The 17,237-nt window shown below is 40.4% G+C and overlaps 1 protein-coding gene across 3 annotated transcripts in view; it reads left to right on the top strand.

Annotated features, from left to right (window-relative positions):
* Window positions 1–17,087, top strand: part of arvcfb (ARVCF delta catenin family member b) — a 108,194-nt gene extending 91,107 nt beyond the window's left edge. For 2 of the 3 annotated variants that reach the window (XM_053420499.1, XM_053420498.1), the window contains 7 exons: window positions 1,185–1,335; window positions 1,616–1,808; window positions 3,515–3,626; window positions 3,924–4,011; window positions 6,931–7,022; window positions 8,637–8,749; window positions 14,008–17,087. In XM_053420499.1, coding sequence (XP_053276474.1) covers window positions 1,185–1,335; window positions 1,616–1,808; window positions 3,515–3,626; window positions 3,924–4,011; window positions 6,931–7,022; window positions 8,637–8,738 — 738 coding nt within the window. In that variant the 3' untranslated portion in view covers window positions 8,739–8,749; window positions 14,008–17,087. The remainder of the gene's footprint in view (window positions 1–1,184; window positions 1,336–1,615; window positions 1,809–3,514; window positions 3,627–3,923; window positions 4,012–6,930; window positions 7,023–8,636; window positions 8,750–14,007) is intronic. The other variant, XM_053420500.1, reaches the window with a different exon arrangement.
* The last annotated feature ends 150 nt before the right edge of the window (window positions 17,088–17,237 follow it).

Here is a 17,237-nt window from a genome sequence, read left to right as displayed (position 1 = left end):
TTAGGACCTTCCATCTGTGTGGGATTCCATAACTAGATAAGGGCTTGATAACTAATATACACCAAACTCATCTCTTGCCTCTGATGATGGATGACGTGAGAACCTCTCCAGCCAGGTACAGACATTTATTCCTATTAGAGAGGCTGTGGAGCTGCTGAGAGGCTGTCTGGCTCACAGGCAACAGTGAATTATCAACAGGGAAAGTTAGTTGTCAGACGCGCAGCACCTCAGGCAAGAGCGGTTACTTATGTTTTTTAGCGGGCTGGCTATATTCAGCCCACGGCAGCATTATCGCGGTAACGCTTCTCTTAACACCCATGTGTCAGACTGTAAACACATCCCTCAGCTGTGTGAATGCGTCAGCAGCACAAGGCCTCGCTATCTCGAAGACTTTCCTCTTTTTTTTAAAGTTTCATGAGTAAGCATCCAGCCCTCGTCTCACATTTACTGTTGTGAATAATTCAAGAGTAGTGATTTCCAGCTAAGGTGAGCATTTTGAGGAAAGATTTTTTTTTTTTTCCATGTTGAAGTTGATCAGAATTCTTGGCCCAGCTCAGGAACCTGCACAGCCACGAACCCATCATCACATTGTCACATATGCTGGTTGGACAAAGCATGTCCCTGCTGCTTGGGAGGATAGTGGAGCTTCTTGTTTTAATCCTCCTCATTCTTAGCTTTGGCTCTTATCACAGAATTGCACGGTTTTCCAAGGCGTACCACTGCCACCTGGTGGTTCAGCTGTGCCCGTCCTCTGCTTAATTACATCTCTGGGGCATCAGTGCTGAGAGGAGAGACCCTTTTATGTAAAAACTTAATGTTTCATGTTACAAAAAAATGAGAAGTAAAAATCTACTGATGTTTAAATTAAGACAAATGATGTCACATGTTCATTCAGAGCCCCACTGTGTAATGTTGTGAATAAGTCAAGACCAAGGAGCAGAGCTGAGCTATCGTGTAGTTGCCAAGTGAAGGAATAAAAAATTTAATGTACTGCACCGTACTGTTGCAGAGGTGACCTGCCTCCTCCAGTGGAGTGTGGTCATACTGGGCAGCTCCCAGGTGGGAGTCTGTACGTCTACATGAATGTCAAACAGGATGCCGTGCGCTTACTCAGCCTACACATGAGGTTTAAGGTTGACGTTATAAAAAAAGAGTCACAACATAACAGTCCTTCTGCCCTCCAGTGGTCCAACTACATCCGAGCCACGGTGCGTAAGGAGAAGGGTCTTCCCATCCTGGTGGAGCTGCTGCGCTCAGACTCGGACAAGGTGGTCCGAGCTGTGGCCATCGCCCTGCGCAACCTGTCCATCGACCGCCGCAACAAGGACCTGATCGGTACGAACCTTCAGCCATTAATACAACACAAACGCCTGAGATCCTTTTTGATTCAAACTGATAAAACTATAGTGAATATCACAATGTTTTTTATTTGGCCATTGTAAAACCAACAAGAGTTAAGGTAAAAAGTAAACCAGGGTATGGCTTCTTAAATCACAAAGTTTCAGTTTTCTTAAACAAAACTCTCATGGTACGATATATAGATTTACACAGATTGAATAATTAAGTATATAAAACCATATTATCTCAGCCTACTTCATATAACTTCACCTTACAGGAAGCTATGCCATGCGAGACTTGGTGAGCAACCTGCCCAGCGGTCAGCAGCGGCCAGCTAAGAACCTGGAGGAGGACACCGTGGTCGCCATCCTCAACACCATCCACGAGATCGTCACCGACAGCTCGGAAAACGCCCGCTCCCTCGTCCAGGCCCAGGCCATAGAGAAGCTGGTGGCCATCAACGGGACCAGGTAGGACTGTGTTTTCAGTAGATTACATATTGTACAATAAATGCAATCAATGTCGCTTACAACCATTTCTGTGGAGTGGTACATTGTCTTTGATTAAAATAAGGTTGTAAATTGATTTTGTGGGGGATTAAATTGCAGGTTTTTACACATGAGTTAACACATTTAAATACTCAACACTGGCAGAACTCCTTTTAAAACAATGTGCTGAACAAATGCCTACTTCACCCAAAACTCACTGTGTTAAGTGAACTGTAGTCGATTGCCCTTTTCTTGTAGCCCAGCATCACCAGTGAATCTCGAAACTCTCATTTCATTTAGATTTTTAAGGGACTCGATGCCAAAATTCCTCTGGTTAGACAATCGGATAGATAATCAGATCATTCAAATCAAATCTACAAACACTGCAAGTGCAGTATACTGCTATCTGTTCATTTAATACTGTCAAAATAGCAGATTCAACACATAGAGTGTTGTGATTGGATCCAGCAGTTTCACATTCACATTCACATACGTGAATGTAGCCGTGACAAACCTTTTCCTCATTTCACTTCCAATCTGTGTGAGCGACTGGGCGAATTAAACATTTGCTTCTTGTGGCGCAGCAAATCCTCAGCGTGGCTTCGCAGGCAGTTCTACTTTGGGGAAATTTGACAAATATTTGCTTCACATTTGCAGATGTGAGACCGTGCCCTCCGTCTGGCAGGGGTGAAGATGAATAAACCTGAGCTTATTGATTGGTCAGGTTTCCAGCCAGGCCACTTCCCTTGTGTGTCTTTACAGTAGTCACTCATATCACCTACCGTAGGTCAGACAGCCTGTGTTAATGTCGGTGAACCAAACAGAAACAATGAGTTTATATTCATGTACATTGAGGCAGAAGTGTAGGATGGAGACATTATACACATACAGGACAGATAATTACAGTGTGACCTTGAAAGTAATTTGCATTATGAGCCTTTATATTAGTATTCATGAAGGATAATGAAGTGTGCTTCTAATGGGCCCAGCTCGACGACCACAATACTATACTCTAACAAGCCCGAGCCCACACACACCGCTACCCACCACACATTAATTAACAGGCTTTCAGAACTGGAGGGCATTGTTATACAGGGCGCCTCTGAAGCGGCTGCTTATGCAAGTAAGTGATTAGTCATTCCTCGAAGTTCTCCTCAACAACTCGATAATGAAAACGAACAGAGACTGTTTCGAGAGGTGTCTTATATTATCATAATGTTAGCCATTCCAAAATGAAGTGAGGTTGCACAACAGCAAGCTATTTGTTTAAGATTAAGAGCCCTTCTCAAAGGCTCGTCACTTTGTGGTGGAGTGTTAATCATACAGAGTCGGGTCCAACTAGCATGAATATACATAGTTCATCCACGGTCCAAATAGCTGTGATTTCTCTCAGCCCTATGAGATCAACGTACTTTGAAGTGAGCCACCCGCCCCCATGTAATTAATACTGGTGGCTCAGAGGTAGCTAATGAAGGGAAATACACGTTCATCTGGCTATGAATTAAAAACTAGACCCTGGAGCAACTCAGGGGACTTAAAGGCTTTGAATAAAGAGATTGATAGCAGGAGCTGCAGCGTGCTACTATCCCTCACTCAGCCCTCAGAGTTCAGGGGGTAGATGGGGCATCTGATTTGAATTGCTCTAGTTATTCCTCCATTCATTTCTATGGTCTTGTGTTTTTTTAAAGCCAATCAGCTCGTGAAACAAAGGCGGCGTCCCATGTGCTGCAGACGGTGTGGAGCTATAAGGAGCTAAGAAACGCTTTGACTAAGGACGGCTGGAACAAGAGCCACTTCCAGGTAAAGAACTGTGCTCTTGTGGACGATGGTTGTTGACATATATGTTGATCCAGAGAATTCTCATTGGGATTTCAGGCCCCTGAAATATAGTTTTTGAGAAGAGTCACTTCTCCATACAGTAATGGTTCCCAAATGAGATAATATGACAAGAATAATTAATTGTGTCACTGGGTAAGATCATTTTAGATCAGTCTCCATTGACACACATTTGTAAGTACAGGAGGTGTATGGAACAAGGTGATAAACACACACAGCTCCATGATGTTTACATGCGGTTTGCTCTGTTGCTTTTCTCAGCCCACAGCGACAACCACTCCTAAAGCAATCAAGAACGGCAAACCAGGATATGATGACACCACTTTACCCCTGATGGAGAAGAACCAAGGTCAGTTTAAATGTGTTGGGGTTTGTCTAGAGGAGAAATCGGTCGGATGAGGTAGGAAAATCCACTGAGACCCTCAACAGAATGAGGAACAATTAAATGCACAAATTGACTATTTGAAAATGTAGTGATTTAAAGTATAATTTATGTTATTGTCAACAAATCCCATGAAAACTTCACTACTTGTACCAATTAGTCCAAAACATCACGTTTCCTACCAAACACATTTCTGAATCATGAACATTTAAAGCCTTTTTTTTGCAAATATCACTCAAACTGAATGTTTTGACAGGACAATTTTTACTAGTGGACGAATACACACTGGTGTATTTTCAAAAGCAGTGTGGTTTACGTGGAACTAATTAAAAATGAAGAACAGTCCTCATTTTCACATCAATATTATCTGCTCTTTGTTTTTATTTATTAACAATAAATGAATTAAAAACAAAGCTCTTTACATGGGAGATGGAGTTTTGAGCATCATTCTTGCTGCTGTTAAACTGAAAACCTGTCACTCTCAGAAAAGTTTACTAGCACAAAGAAAGGTTGTTGGATTTTTTTTATTTTTAATCTTGGGTTTTAAATTGATGTAATAAGGTCAGGGATGATGAGAATTTATCCTCCCACATGCACTGAGAGACTCTATAGCTGTATCCAATCAAAAACAGAAGTTAAGAAAAGAGAGGTTTCTAGAATAGCAGCAGTATGTGTGGGGGAGAGAGAGTTGGAGGGAGGGAGGAAGGGAGGAAGGGAGGAAGGGAGGAAGGGAGGAAGGGAGGGAGGGAGATGTGTACAGAAAATTGGCCCAACAACAAACATCTCTTCGACAGAGGAGTCTGTAGCATAGCAGCACATTTCTGCACATTTTATTTTTTTGAGCTCGTCTCCTCTAATCTGTCTCCAGTGTCCCATAAATTCCACATCTCTTCCAGTAGACCTTCAACTGTGGCCAATATTTTTTGTTCTCCTAAAAGTGAAAATTCAAACCTCTGAACTCTCTAATCTTGGTATGATGGCTTTGGACTGAGCTTCAGACAAGTCGCTCTTTGATGCTGCGTGCACGACCTCACTCTCGACAAGATGTTTGTACAAATCTGGGCCTTCATTAGAAGCTTGACACCAAAAGATGTGGGTGGTTATCCGCTTAATACATAATGAATACATGCTCAATATGTCAGAGGACAGATTTCCTGTGCTGTACCCACTTCAGAGTCAATTATTCTGTACTTCTGAAGGTCTGCTTTTTCTTATGTGAAAAATTTAGAGGTATGTTTTATTTATCCATTAGGATATTAATAGAGCAGAACAGAATTAATATAAAACTAAAAACATTTAGACGTTTTACCTCCGCCAGGAAGGTTTTGTTTTAATTCCTGTCCTTGTTTGTTGGTTGGTTTGTTTGTAAGATAACACAAACATGACAAAACTGTTTTACAGAAAACCGATGTGGTTGGTGAAGAATATTGAAATGTTGCTGCCGGTTTACAGGATTTAACATTTGTAGTATTTTTCAACATTTTCTCAGGGAACAATTGAAGTATCATGATGAAAACAACACTGATATTAAGGGAACTGATATCTATGAGTGTGACATGTGTTGCAGCGTGATTGAGTTTAAGGAGAGTGTTGGGCATTGATTGAAGTTTGTGCCATTCTACTTTAGAAAGTCTTTTACAGCTACTTTTAACAAGGACAAGCATAACTCCGAGGAGAGTGTGACACAAAGTAAAGACAATGATCATGAAGGGCAGTTTCCTAACAGCTGGTGATCAAATTTCAAAAATGCAGAAAAAGTCTTCTTCTAGATTTTGTATGAAAAAATTATATAAGAAAATTCTAAAAGGATATAGCTATGGATGCAGAGTAGATACTGGAAGCCAATTGTGCAGCTTAATAAATGTATACATAGTTATATGAAGATAAGACCTTCAGTATACTGAACATCCCTATCCAATCAGGTTGTTTAAGTGCACTGTTTACTTCAGCATATATGCATTGCTCCGCTATGAGCAGTTTTAATGAATAAATGAATGAATGAATGAATAGATAACCTTGTGATTTGTATGACTGTACTTTATGCTGAGTGGTGCAGAAGTGATTCATATAAACACCAGTCATGATCGTTGGTAAATATTGGCTGCGATAATGGAAATGTTCTCGGCTGAACTTGCATAAATACATTATACATCCCTCGATTTCCACAGATTTTCGTCTCTGAAAGACTTGATAAATAGTGGCCCTAAGCCTGAATACGGGAGAGCTAATTTTTTTAGACGGTTATGAGGGCAGGGTCAAATTCCACTTGCAGGGAAGTGGTAAATAACATGTGAGTGCCAGAAAGAGGAAATGAGCATAAGTAAGAATGTGGAGGCGTCTTTAGTCTATTTTTCTGTGCCCAACAACTTATCTGGCTCTGTGATGACTAATCAGGTGCAGAAAACCATTCTGCCATTCAATACAGGTGGGTAATACTTATTATGGAATTGTTGTGGGCCAGTGAATGTGAGTTGAGGATGTGGTCTTTCATTGTGGACTGTTCACGCTGCTGAAAGAATGTGGCCACATGCATCCTATCGCCTCTGAGACTCCGTTTAGCCCGGATATTAACGTCGACTTCAGAGATCCCATCTCAATAGCCACATTCAGATGTGGTCTGGGACCAGTCTCTTTCTAGGATGCATGTGGCAATATTTCTTTAGCTGCATCAACCCAAAAGCATCCTGGGCCACATATGAAGCGCCACCTACTAAGCTAACCATATTTGTTTTGGTATTTACGAACAGAAATGACATGTGAACAGACGAAAACTTGACCACTTGTGACCGAATCACTCTTGAAGGATGTTAATACCAGGTCCGAGCAGTCTATGAATGATCAAAGGTGCACAAGAATGAACTGACCGTTGTTCTCTAACCTCATTAGATGGCTACTCCACCATTGACCAGAGGGACAAGGACTGCAAATACAAGGCAGTTGATGGCTCAGTGGACCTGACAGAACAGGAGCCATTAAAGGTAAACTCACACCTCTCCTGGTCTCCTGGGAGGATCCGGGGCTAAAATAATGATTTCTCATTTGAAATATTATCACATCCTACCCTGATGTAATGTATCTCTCTGTTCCTGTGGTGGTCCTTATTAGAGGGTGTTAATCCTATGGATTCCTTAAATAGGCAGGAAGTTGTCATTCTCTCATGTCGCCTGCCGCAGCTCAGCACTGTGGCCAGCCTCAGATCGTGGGCCAACAGTTAATTGAGCGTAAGCTTTTGGCATCTCTAAAGTAACTAATCTGAGACTGATTAAAGAAACGCCAACAAGGGCTCCTCGTGGAGACGACCTTTGCCTTGGCAATGGAAAGGCTGCTGCATTATCAGGTGGTTGTCTTCCGAGCACACGGCCGACTCGCATGGCAGCCAAAGATTGTTATTTATGGAGCTGATTGGAAATCCGCCCTCAACAGGAGGACGTCTGATATCAGAGGACATGATGGGATTTTAAAATAACCACAAAAAGAGTCCAAAAAGTAAGAATATGTCAGGTTACATGTTCATAAACAGCATCTGTTTCTCTTGCAGGTTAAAACTGACTTTAAACTCTTTCCAAGGCAAAATTTGGGAAATAATATAATGATCTGCCGTGTTTTTTTGTTTTTTTTTCAAATTTAAGCCAGTAAAAATAATTTGCCATTGGTAGGCAGATATTTATGTTTTATTAAAACTCTGGTGTAGTTTGATTTGATTGATTAGGTTTATTAAAGAAGGAGTGTCACAGTGCTGATTTAAATGTTTAGAGGAAAAAACTTTGCATTCATTATTACATTGTTGATTTCCATTTGAATGGATGTCTTAACTATTTTGACATTTTGTCATAATAAGTGTTTGTGTTTAGCAAGAAAATTCGATGGAATTATCAATTAGCTCCTTTCATCCATTAATGATAACATTTAAACATAATCTAGGTGTTAAAGATCTGGATTTGGAGGCATCTTATTGACTGATTTTAGAGAAATCAAGAGGATTCTACTCAGAGGGGCTCATTTGTAAAAAAAAATTTTTTTTTAAAGTTTCAGTTTCACGTGATGACTTATAGCTGTTCAAAAGGTTTTTACACCAGAGTTTAAAACTAAAGATCAAATAAAGCAGCTACCATTAGAAAAGTAGCAGCATCAGTATTCACCGGCGTCCTTCGGCCTTAATAATCTGTTTTACCAGTCAAAGTTGAAGTTAAACGGTCACATTTCAAGGGCAGACGCTTTTACCAGCGCTGAAGTCACTGACCGGAGTAATGACAGCATGTTTGTCTTCAGATCGTACGGTGCTGTCTGCAGTGTTACTCCAGAGCTGTCCTCTAAATCTGCTCTCTGTACTTCCCAGAGGTGTTCTGCCCACTTTGAATGCAACCAGCCTGTGAATCTGCTCTCCTTCTCTTTCACTTGCATGTGTTGGTATGCTGTATGTAATCACTCTGACTTCTCTCCCAGCTCACCTCAAGGCAGGGAACTAACACTGGCTTCTCTGATCCTGGACGCATGTGAATGTGTGCGTGGGGGTGTGAGTGTATTTCTGAAATGTATTGACCTCTTTTTGTTTTGCTTTGTGTTTTTTGTAACCCGTCCTCCTGTGGCCCCAGAATGACACAAATAGGAAACACTATATCAGGAGTAACAGGCCTGCGGTCAGTCTGGTGGACGCTTGTGATGTTAAGCCCCAGCCTGTTGACTCCTGGGTCTAAATGCATGCATGGTAGGTCTGAAAAATAAAAGCACATCGAAAGAATAACACCCTTCACCCTTTGAGTTGGATCGTAGCACCCTTCATCATCCCTGTTTGTTCATGGTTTCCTCCTGTTCTCCTCTCATCCTCACACTGTATCACGTAGACCTGCTGTCACCCGGCACCCAGAGCAGTCAGTTAGCCCACAGTGCAACAGAAAATCAATCGTGATCCCATGAGGAATTTCACATTCACACTGTAATTGAACTCTTTATATTTGCACACACCTGCATGTCTAGATTGAAGGGAATTATATGTTCAAAATAAATTAGATAACAGGATTGTTCACAGAAAAAGAAAAGGTCTGAAATGCACGAGTAAATAAAACCTGATGTTGTCTCAGTGTAACAGAATGCCAGGGTGGTTTTTAATTAAAACATGTGTTCCAGTCTAATTGGCAGTTTACGTAACTTTTCCCTCAAACAGGGATTTCAGGCGTAGCTTAGCAACAGTAACCAGGCGTTCACAGCGTGTGTTCACAGCGTGTGAACCTGCTAAAGCTTAAGCTGCGATCAATGACGTGCACATCCGTTGTTGCTGCCTTCATCTGCAACTTGTGAGCTAGTGGTTACAACATTAAAAGTCATGAACAAGTGGCACCATGGAGGCTGCAGAGGCTTACCATTTAGCAAGCTAGCAGGCAGATTACGTAATGTAGGAAACACAAAGGCGAGATGTCAGGGGGTTGGGAATATCAATATCTTCATCAAATGTCATTTAAATTGCAAAGACAAACTCTATACGGGACTAAAATTACAATTTCAGACTCAGAATCAACTATGTTGGACAAACCTTTTTCCAAATACGAGGAATTAGACTCCGGTCTAGTGATGCTCTCCGTCTACTCACACATATTGATATACAGATAGAAAAATGGACAACAATAACTGAACAAATAAGTTAAACAAATAAATAGTAAATACTGGATAAATATGCATATGTTGGATAGATAAACGTATGGTATGTATATACAGTAGTAGTATTTATATTAAGAAGTTTATAATGATGAACTATGAGTTTTGAGAAAATTCTGTGAATACCGCAAGAGAGGGGCACTCATATGGACACTTCTTCCAAATCACGACAAACACAACTTCATCTACTCTCTTCACAAACACTCACTCCAAAAGCTTGTTGTGTTGGGAGTTTGCATTGAATTCCCTGCTGAGGAAATAAACATAAACACTAAATAATTGAAATCAAGGTATTTAATATTAATCAAAGCAAAATTACAAAGAGTATATTGAGCACAAACAAAGTTACAGTGTTACTATTGGGCCAAATAGGGACAGAGTTCTCAAAGCCACTGCAGGTGTCAATAATCTGAAGATGAGCTGGCTTCACAAAGCCAGGGACACACAGCTGTCCTCAGTCCAGTCACCATCAATCCGTGACCACACGTCCTGCAACCTGCTGCATGGTGGAAGAGGTGATCTGATCATTGATCTCTCTTTCCTAAATGTACAGACTCTGCGTATTTGACAGTTCACCGGTTCATCCAACTCACAGCACACTAACGTTTCCCCATTATTCCACCCAAGCAAACATTCCTAGCAGTGCTTAATGCTGATTCAGCCCATTTGAACTGAACCCACTAACCATATTCAGGTCAAACAGTTAGATCTAAAAAGGTTCATTACACTTGAAAACATTTTTCTAATAATACTTAAACTTACTAGCTCTAGACTTCAAAGAAATATTTTTATTTATTTATGTCTAGCCATGGATCATCCCGAAGGGTGCTGACTATTTCCTGGCAATATATCCTGGCACATGCATCTTTCACCAGTTTTTTATGGTTTTGACTTTGGTTTAATGATTAAAAAGAATCAGCTGCAAATACTTTAAAAGTTCTCCCCATAATTTGTAAATGACACCTTAAATCAAACAGTTGTTTTGTCAAATGATCATAAGTGATAAGTATGGCCGTGATGTTATTATTATAGTCAGTGAGCTACGAAGGCATAGCAACAGTAACTAGGGGAGGCTGGGGTTAGTGAAGAGTCAGTTTATGCTCCAAGCTTTTGTCACTGCACCATCCAAACTTATCAACCAGCCATTGTAAGAGAACAAAACCCCAAAGAGACTTCTCTCCTCTGTAATACATGAAACCAGCAGACAGGCCTTGGTCTGTGTTTACAATTCAGCTCCACCTGTCTGATTAAAATGTGCACGTAGCTTCACCCGCCGCCAAACCTGACAGCCTTTACTGAAACTGGTGGCAAATGATGAAGGAGAATCAATCCTCTGCTCTCAACATGGAGGCTGCAGAGACTCTGTTCCCCTAATGAAAAGCAGGAGGGAGACAGAAAATGACACAAACACACACACACACACACACACACACACACACACACACACACACACACACACACACACACACACACACACACACACACACACACACACACACACACTGTAGGTACATATACACATTCTGCTCTACATTGTTGTAGACGCCAGTCCTTCATTTCCTAGGTCAAACCAAGATGATCTCAGATTAATAATTCATATAAGATGATGGTAGCTGCCGTATACTCTATAACAAGAGCACACACACACACACACATTATCCACTCACACACTGTAATGTGAATTTGTGTGAGGTTGAGCTGACATGAATTCAATTTACATACATTTTGCTTCTGAAGCAGTCAATTTAAATGTGTTCTATTTAAATTCATGCCATAAAATCACCAAGTGGATTCTTATGTAACTCAGATGCTCCAGTTATGTCAGGGAAAGTAAGAAATCTATCTTCTCCGTGTCTTTTTTTATTTTGGAGAGAATCAAGTGGATTTCTGCAGAAAGATTTGAATCAGTTTCAGCAAATAGAGCTCAAATTAAAAGACTTAAATCTATAATGAAAAACTTTCTGTTGAATGAGTTTTTCTCCAGTAAGGTTAACAAATTGTTAGAGAATCTCTCCACCACCAGGACCAGGTGAATATTTCTTAAGCTGCTTTCAGACATGCACTGAACTCCAGATAACCTCCTGACATTCTCCGAAGGGGCTGTATGTGAGAACACAAATATCGTCAGGACAAACTCTGGACATTCTACTGAGTCTCCATCCCCCAAGTGAAAACTATGGATAAAGTCAGAATAAGTTCATGTGAGAACACAGCACGAGATCCTCCAGAGAATTCACAGAGAGCGAGTGGGTGTGTTGATGACGTCTCCATCACACGATAGAGGCAAAAATGAAAAAAGCACAAATATCTCAGGATGAGAAAGCGGTGCCGTACATGTAGAAGACAGGGGCATAGATGTCAAGAGAGCTTTGGTTGATAAGAGTCGACACCTCTGTCAATTTGCTGTAATCCAAGACATTTTAACACTGCAGCGGAATTAATACGTTACATTGAGCTTGCTGCACCACCCCTCACCTGAACCCTCCGAACATTTCTGTGTTTTTGTGCATGAGACTGAGCAGAGAACCATCTGCCACGTCCACATGTGAAAAACCATCTCCACAGAAAGGCTGGAACTAATTGTGCGAACTTTCTCCAGATTACATAGTATAGTTTTCCTCAATTATCATATTCTGTCACAAGAAAATGAAACTCATCTAAAATAATCTCAAATTTTAATGTCCCCATCCCTGCACATATTTGCTGTACGGTGCATTACTGACTGTTGTTGGTGCTTGAATGTATTTCCAAGCCTGGCCCACTATTTATTGTCCAACTAAGTGACTTGTGCAGGGCTGCCAAATGATCTGGGTGAGCTTCAGTATTTGTCATTGTTGTATCAGCAGCATTTCTCTCTCTCTTCCTGCCTCCTCCTCACCACTCTTGTCCTCTCCTCCTGTGCCAGAGGCCTCCTGTCATCTTCCTCTCTCAGTCATCTTTGTCAGGGGCCATCTGCTCCATTCTTTCATCTCCATCTATTACATTGTCGTAGGAAATTCATCACAGGATGACTCTTGAGAGATTAGATGACTTTTTGGTATTCATTGTGATTTTGTCACTTCAGTAAAAAGCCAGGTACAGGTAACAGTGAGAATGAAGCGTCAGGTAAGTCATTCTCACTCAGCACATGCAGGATCTCATCTAGCACACTCAGCGGCATCTGTTTCACCGTCTCTCGCCTCCATTTGCCATCTGTACTGTCATGATTGAAGTGTTTGTTGACACTGACGAGATTTGTCAAGTGCTGTGATAATGTCGAGTGATTGTGTAGCTGTGTGACATAAGCAGAATTAAACTGGAGAGTTTCATTCCAAATCCACTGAAGGAAAAATGTGATGCCAAGTCTGAAAAACGACAGTTTTTATGACATTTCAAGAGATAAAGCTCTTTTTTTTTCTTGTCAACAAATCCCTTGAAAAGACCAAAAAGTATTTTCTGTGTAACCAACAAACAACTTTACCTAGAAACATACCAGTTCTGTATTGATGTGCAGTTAAAACAGAGTCAAAATAATACATTACTGACCACTGCTGGAGTAAAATATTTCTTATTAATACATGTATGTTGCAGGAGACAGGTAAAGTGTAGCATGTAAGAGAAAGAAATATAATATTGCCTGCCTGTGTTGTCGCCTCCTGAGGCCACATGGGGGCAGCACAACAAGCTGTTACAACAGCATTGAAGCATTTGGACACATATGACCTTAGTTGACACGACAAAGAACCTGTAAAGAAACAGTTTTTTCTTAATAGATCCACCACATACAGAGTGACAGTCATTTCAAGTCCTGCTTCTGACCAACTGGTAAATGTAAACTCAAACCAAACCATTCACTCTTCTCTTAGGTCTATTATGGGGGAATAGCTGGTTCATTAGCTGCTAAGTGCTCTGCTCGAAGGTAGAATACAATGGTTTGAGCAGTGCATGGAAACAAGGTTGACAGAAAACCAAAACAAAGAGCTGAAAGGTGCTTAAATGCTCCTCAGAGCCGAGCTGAGCAGCAGTTGGTTGTTAATTATCTGTGGGTTTGTTCATGCAGGCAGAAATAAGTGGGGCTGGGGATGAATGCCACAGTAATGGTAAGGACATTTTGACAGTTGTTTATTTTTCTGATGTTGGTCTTTTCATGGAATTGTAAAAGAAATGTCCTTCTTAATCATCTAACCTGCTACACAGTGGTTGTGTTATTATTTGTAATTAGGGATGTCATTTAAAGTGACTTTAACATTTTGGGCTGAAACTCTCCCGTTATTGTTATTGTAAATTCAAGAGATGCTTCTTCTTATATGTTTCTCTCTTGTCCGTGTGCTTCAGGCTTAAAATGAGAAGGGAGCGACGCCCCAGCTCGAGGAGGATCTCTCATATCACCACTGCCATTTCACATGGAGCTTACCTTTGAAGTTGGACTTTGTACAGAAAAGAGGATTAGAAAACAAAAAAATAATAATCATCACAACAGCGACTACCCAGCAGCAGCCAGCATTCTCATGCTTTTCAGAGAACATTTTTAAAAGAAGAAAAAGTGACTACTCCTACTACTTTCTCATATCTACATTCCCACTGGATATCGTGTGATTTTTACAGTGTTGACTCTTGTTGAGCTCTACCGACGACAAGAAACAGACAGAGGCCGGTGCTGAAGGAATGGAAATGTAGCAGGTTGACGAAGTGAAATGAAAAGAATGAATTGTGAAACGAAAGTGAGATGGATGGAAATCTGTAGGAGAAGAAAAGGATGTTTTTTAATTTCAGGTTTCACATCTGAGAAGATTGTGTCCTGAATTTTGTGGGTTTTGAAGAAGTTTCAAAGTTGGTCGTCAAGCATTGTTATTTTTATGTGAGACAGGTTTGGATTGGTTTGTTTGAAGGTCACTGAATGTTTGTTTTCAGAAAAGCGGGATGGACACGAGAAAGTCAAAGTAAAGAGAGAGAGCGAGCCTGAGAAGAGATGTAGCATAGTGGATGGGCTCCCAGCAGCCTGCTCTGATAGATTTACAATCCATTTGGTTCACTGTGTTTTTTCAAAAAACTAAAAAAGAGAAGAAAAAAAGAAAAAAGTGCACTGAGATGCTTTGAAATCAAACGTGGTTAACAGGGGATTGGTTTTATACAATGAAGAGTCTGAAGAGAAGTTGTGGTTCGGAGAAAGAAAAGTGACAATGTGTGTGCAACTGATGGAGAAACAGTTTTTGTTAACACTGCGAACATTAGCTAAAATGGAGAGACCTTCTGTATCATTGTGGTCAACATGTAGGAGCCAAGTGACATGTTGACCTTCATTCACAGAGCTGCGGTTACACATGTAACCGCTCACGTCCTGCAGCAACGTGGTACGTCGAGTTTCCTGGTCGCTTGCTCTTTGTCCATGATGTGTATTAAAGAGGATATAAGGCATTTTTGTTCATAAATGATTTGTGTTTCTGAAAAGAGAGACAGAGGATTGTTCTCTTGTTGAAAGGATAGATCTAAAAGATTCTTTTTTTCTTTTGTTGGTTTTATGTAAATGTATATTAGGGTCAAAACTAAAAAAAATTGTAAAATGAAGGAAAAAAACAAACAAAAATTGGTGGACTTCTTAGTTGTATGTTAATATCACATTGTTTGGAAAGCACATCTCATTTGATAAAGGCTCACCATGTTTGTAAGCAAGAAATAACCACGTAACTTAAATGTGTGTCAAATATTGTCGAGTTATGCTGACGATCACCTATTTATATTTTGTATTTGTCAAAAAAAAGGTTACAGAGAAAATAAGTTTATCTGCAGTGTTCTTTCAAAAGGCATTGAATACATATATCAAAGCAGACAGTGCTATCGAGGGGTCAGGGGTCAGACAGAGGGAATAAGACAAGAGGTGACAGTGTTAATAAAAGTCCCTTCATTTTTCTTTCCGATGCATTCAGACCAAGTTACCACCGACCCTCAATCCTTCTTCACACGTGCATCTTAAAGAGAAATATTCAGTCGTGAGCATGAAGAAAATCTGTACAGATGTTTATATTATGTTCTTTCCAAGTGCCAGTTTTTTTGTGGTGTCATTTGGATATTAACTAATTCATTCGTGTGCAGGAAGAGAGTACAGACGGACGAGTGGATCTGGATATTCTAGTCAAAATAAAAAGTTGCATCACACTGTATAAATTAAAACATCGAGTTTGGTCATATAGTATATATTTTTACAACGCTATAGGGGGAGCAGTTGAGATGCAGAAAAGCAGAGAGATACAGAAACTTATTGCCATTTCTTTCTCTCGATTGATGAGCCTGCACTCAAACTCCAGTGGTTACGTGTACGCTGTCCTCTCCAGCTCGAACAGGAGACAGGAAGACGAGAGTCCAATCCAAGTTGGTATCACTCACGCGTCATCGAGTCGAACGGCATGTGCCTGCATTGAAGTCTGATTTTTCTTTGTGACGTATGTGACTTTATAAAGCTTGCATATTTTACACAGTGTTTACAAAGATGTACGTTGTGGTAAATATCAATAAACTACAAAAAAATCTTACTGTATAAATTTTACTTTCAGAGGTTACAAATAGTTATGATACCCAGCGTCCCTTTTGTGTGTCCTCAGAAGTGTGTGCTCTCATTGGATAATGCTGAACCCTCACAACATTACAGACCCACATGACTGTCTATTCCTGACTGCACTAAGCGGTACCACAACCAAAGGATCTGGAGGTGTATTTGCATGCATTCAAAATAGAAATTTAAAAAAAATTGGTTTTGTGGATGTGCAGCACATTGTACATTTGCAAAATTAAAAAAATCTAGTCCACTGTGCTGTAAAATAAAAGCAGGACATGGACACACATTGAATCAAGGAAATCTACCTGTGTAGATAACTGATTCAAGACCGATCAAAACAAAGTAACTGTACTACTCAGTAGCAGATGTGTTTGTACCTATCATGTGCCTTAACCTTTTCCATGGTATATAAAGATAAGTGTGTTTTATATAACTTTTTTCCTCCCTCTCGGCTGTCATCTCTCCATCACCTCTCCCCCTTTCTCCACCTGTGTCAAACCCGGCCTCCCCTTTTTTCCTCCACTCAGCTCACTCATTCATCGTTTGTCCTGCAACCCCCCACCCCCCCTTTCCCAAGACCTGAGTAGTTTAGACTGTTGGTGGGTTTCTGCCTTGTATGACATTGTATTATAAACTTTTAAAAGAGATAGAGTCATTAAAGAAAAAAATGGTTTTGATTTCCTAGAGGAGTGAAGTTGTTAATGCTTTGGTAGCGAGCAGAAGCTATGCCACAGTGACAGAATGTATTATGTTCATTTTACTAATACCCAGAGGCAAATATTACGCTTGTTAAACATAACGGAAAAATACTGGTTTGTAGAGTATAAATTTGGTGTGTTTTCAATAAATCATGCCTGGAAAGAAACTGTTGCCTGCCCCTGTGTCTTTTTTGATGAAGTTTCTATTGAGACTCAAGGTGTAAGGTCATTATAGCGCCTCTTAGAGTCTACAATTTTAATAGCAAGCCGATACAGGAAGGTCAGTCCCCCCAAATTACAAAAGCGAAAATGTGTTT

Source organism: Pleuronectes platessa, chromosome 4, assembly GCF_947347685.1.
Source record: "Pleuronectes platessa chromosome 4, fPlePla1.1, whole genome shotgun sequence".
In the NCBI taxonomy this organism is placed as follows: Eukaryota; Metazoa; Chordata; class Actinopteri; order Pleuronectiformes; family Pleuronectidae; genus Pleuronectes; species Pleuronectes platessa.
Note: the sequence above shows the minus strand (reverse complement) of the source record. Positions and strands in the feature narration are given on the sequence as shown.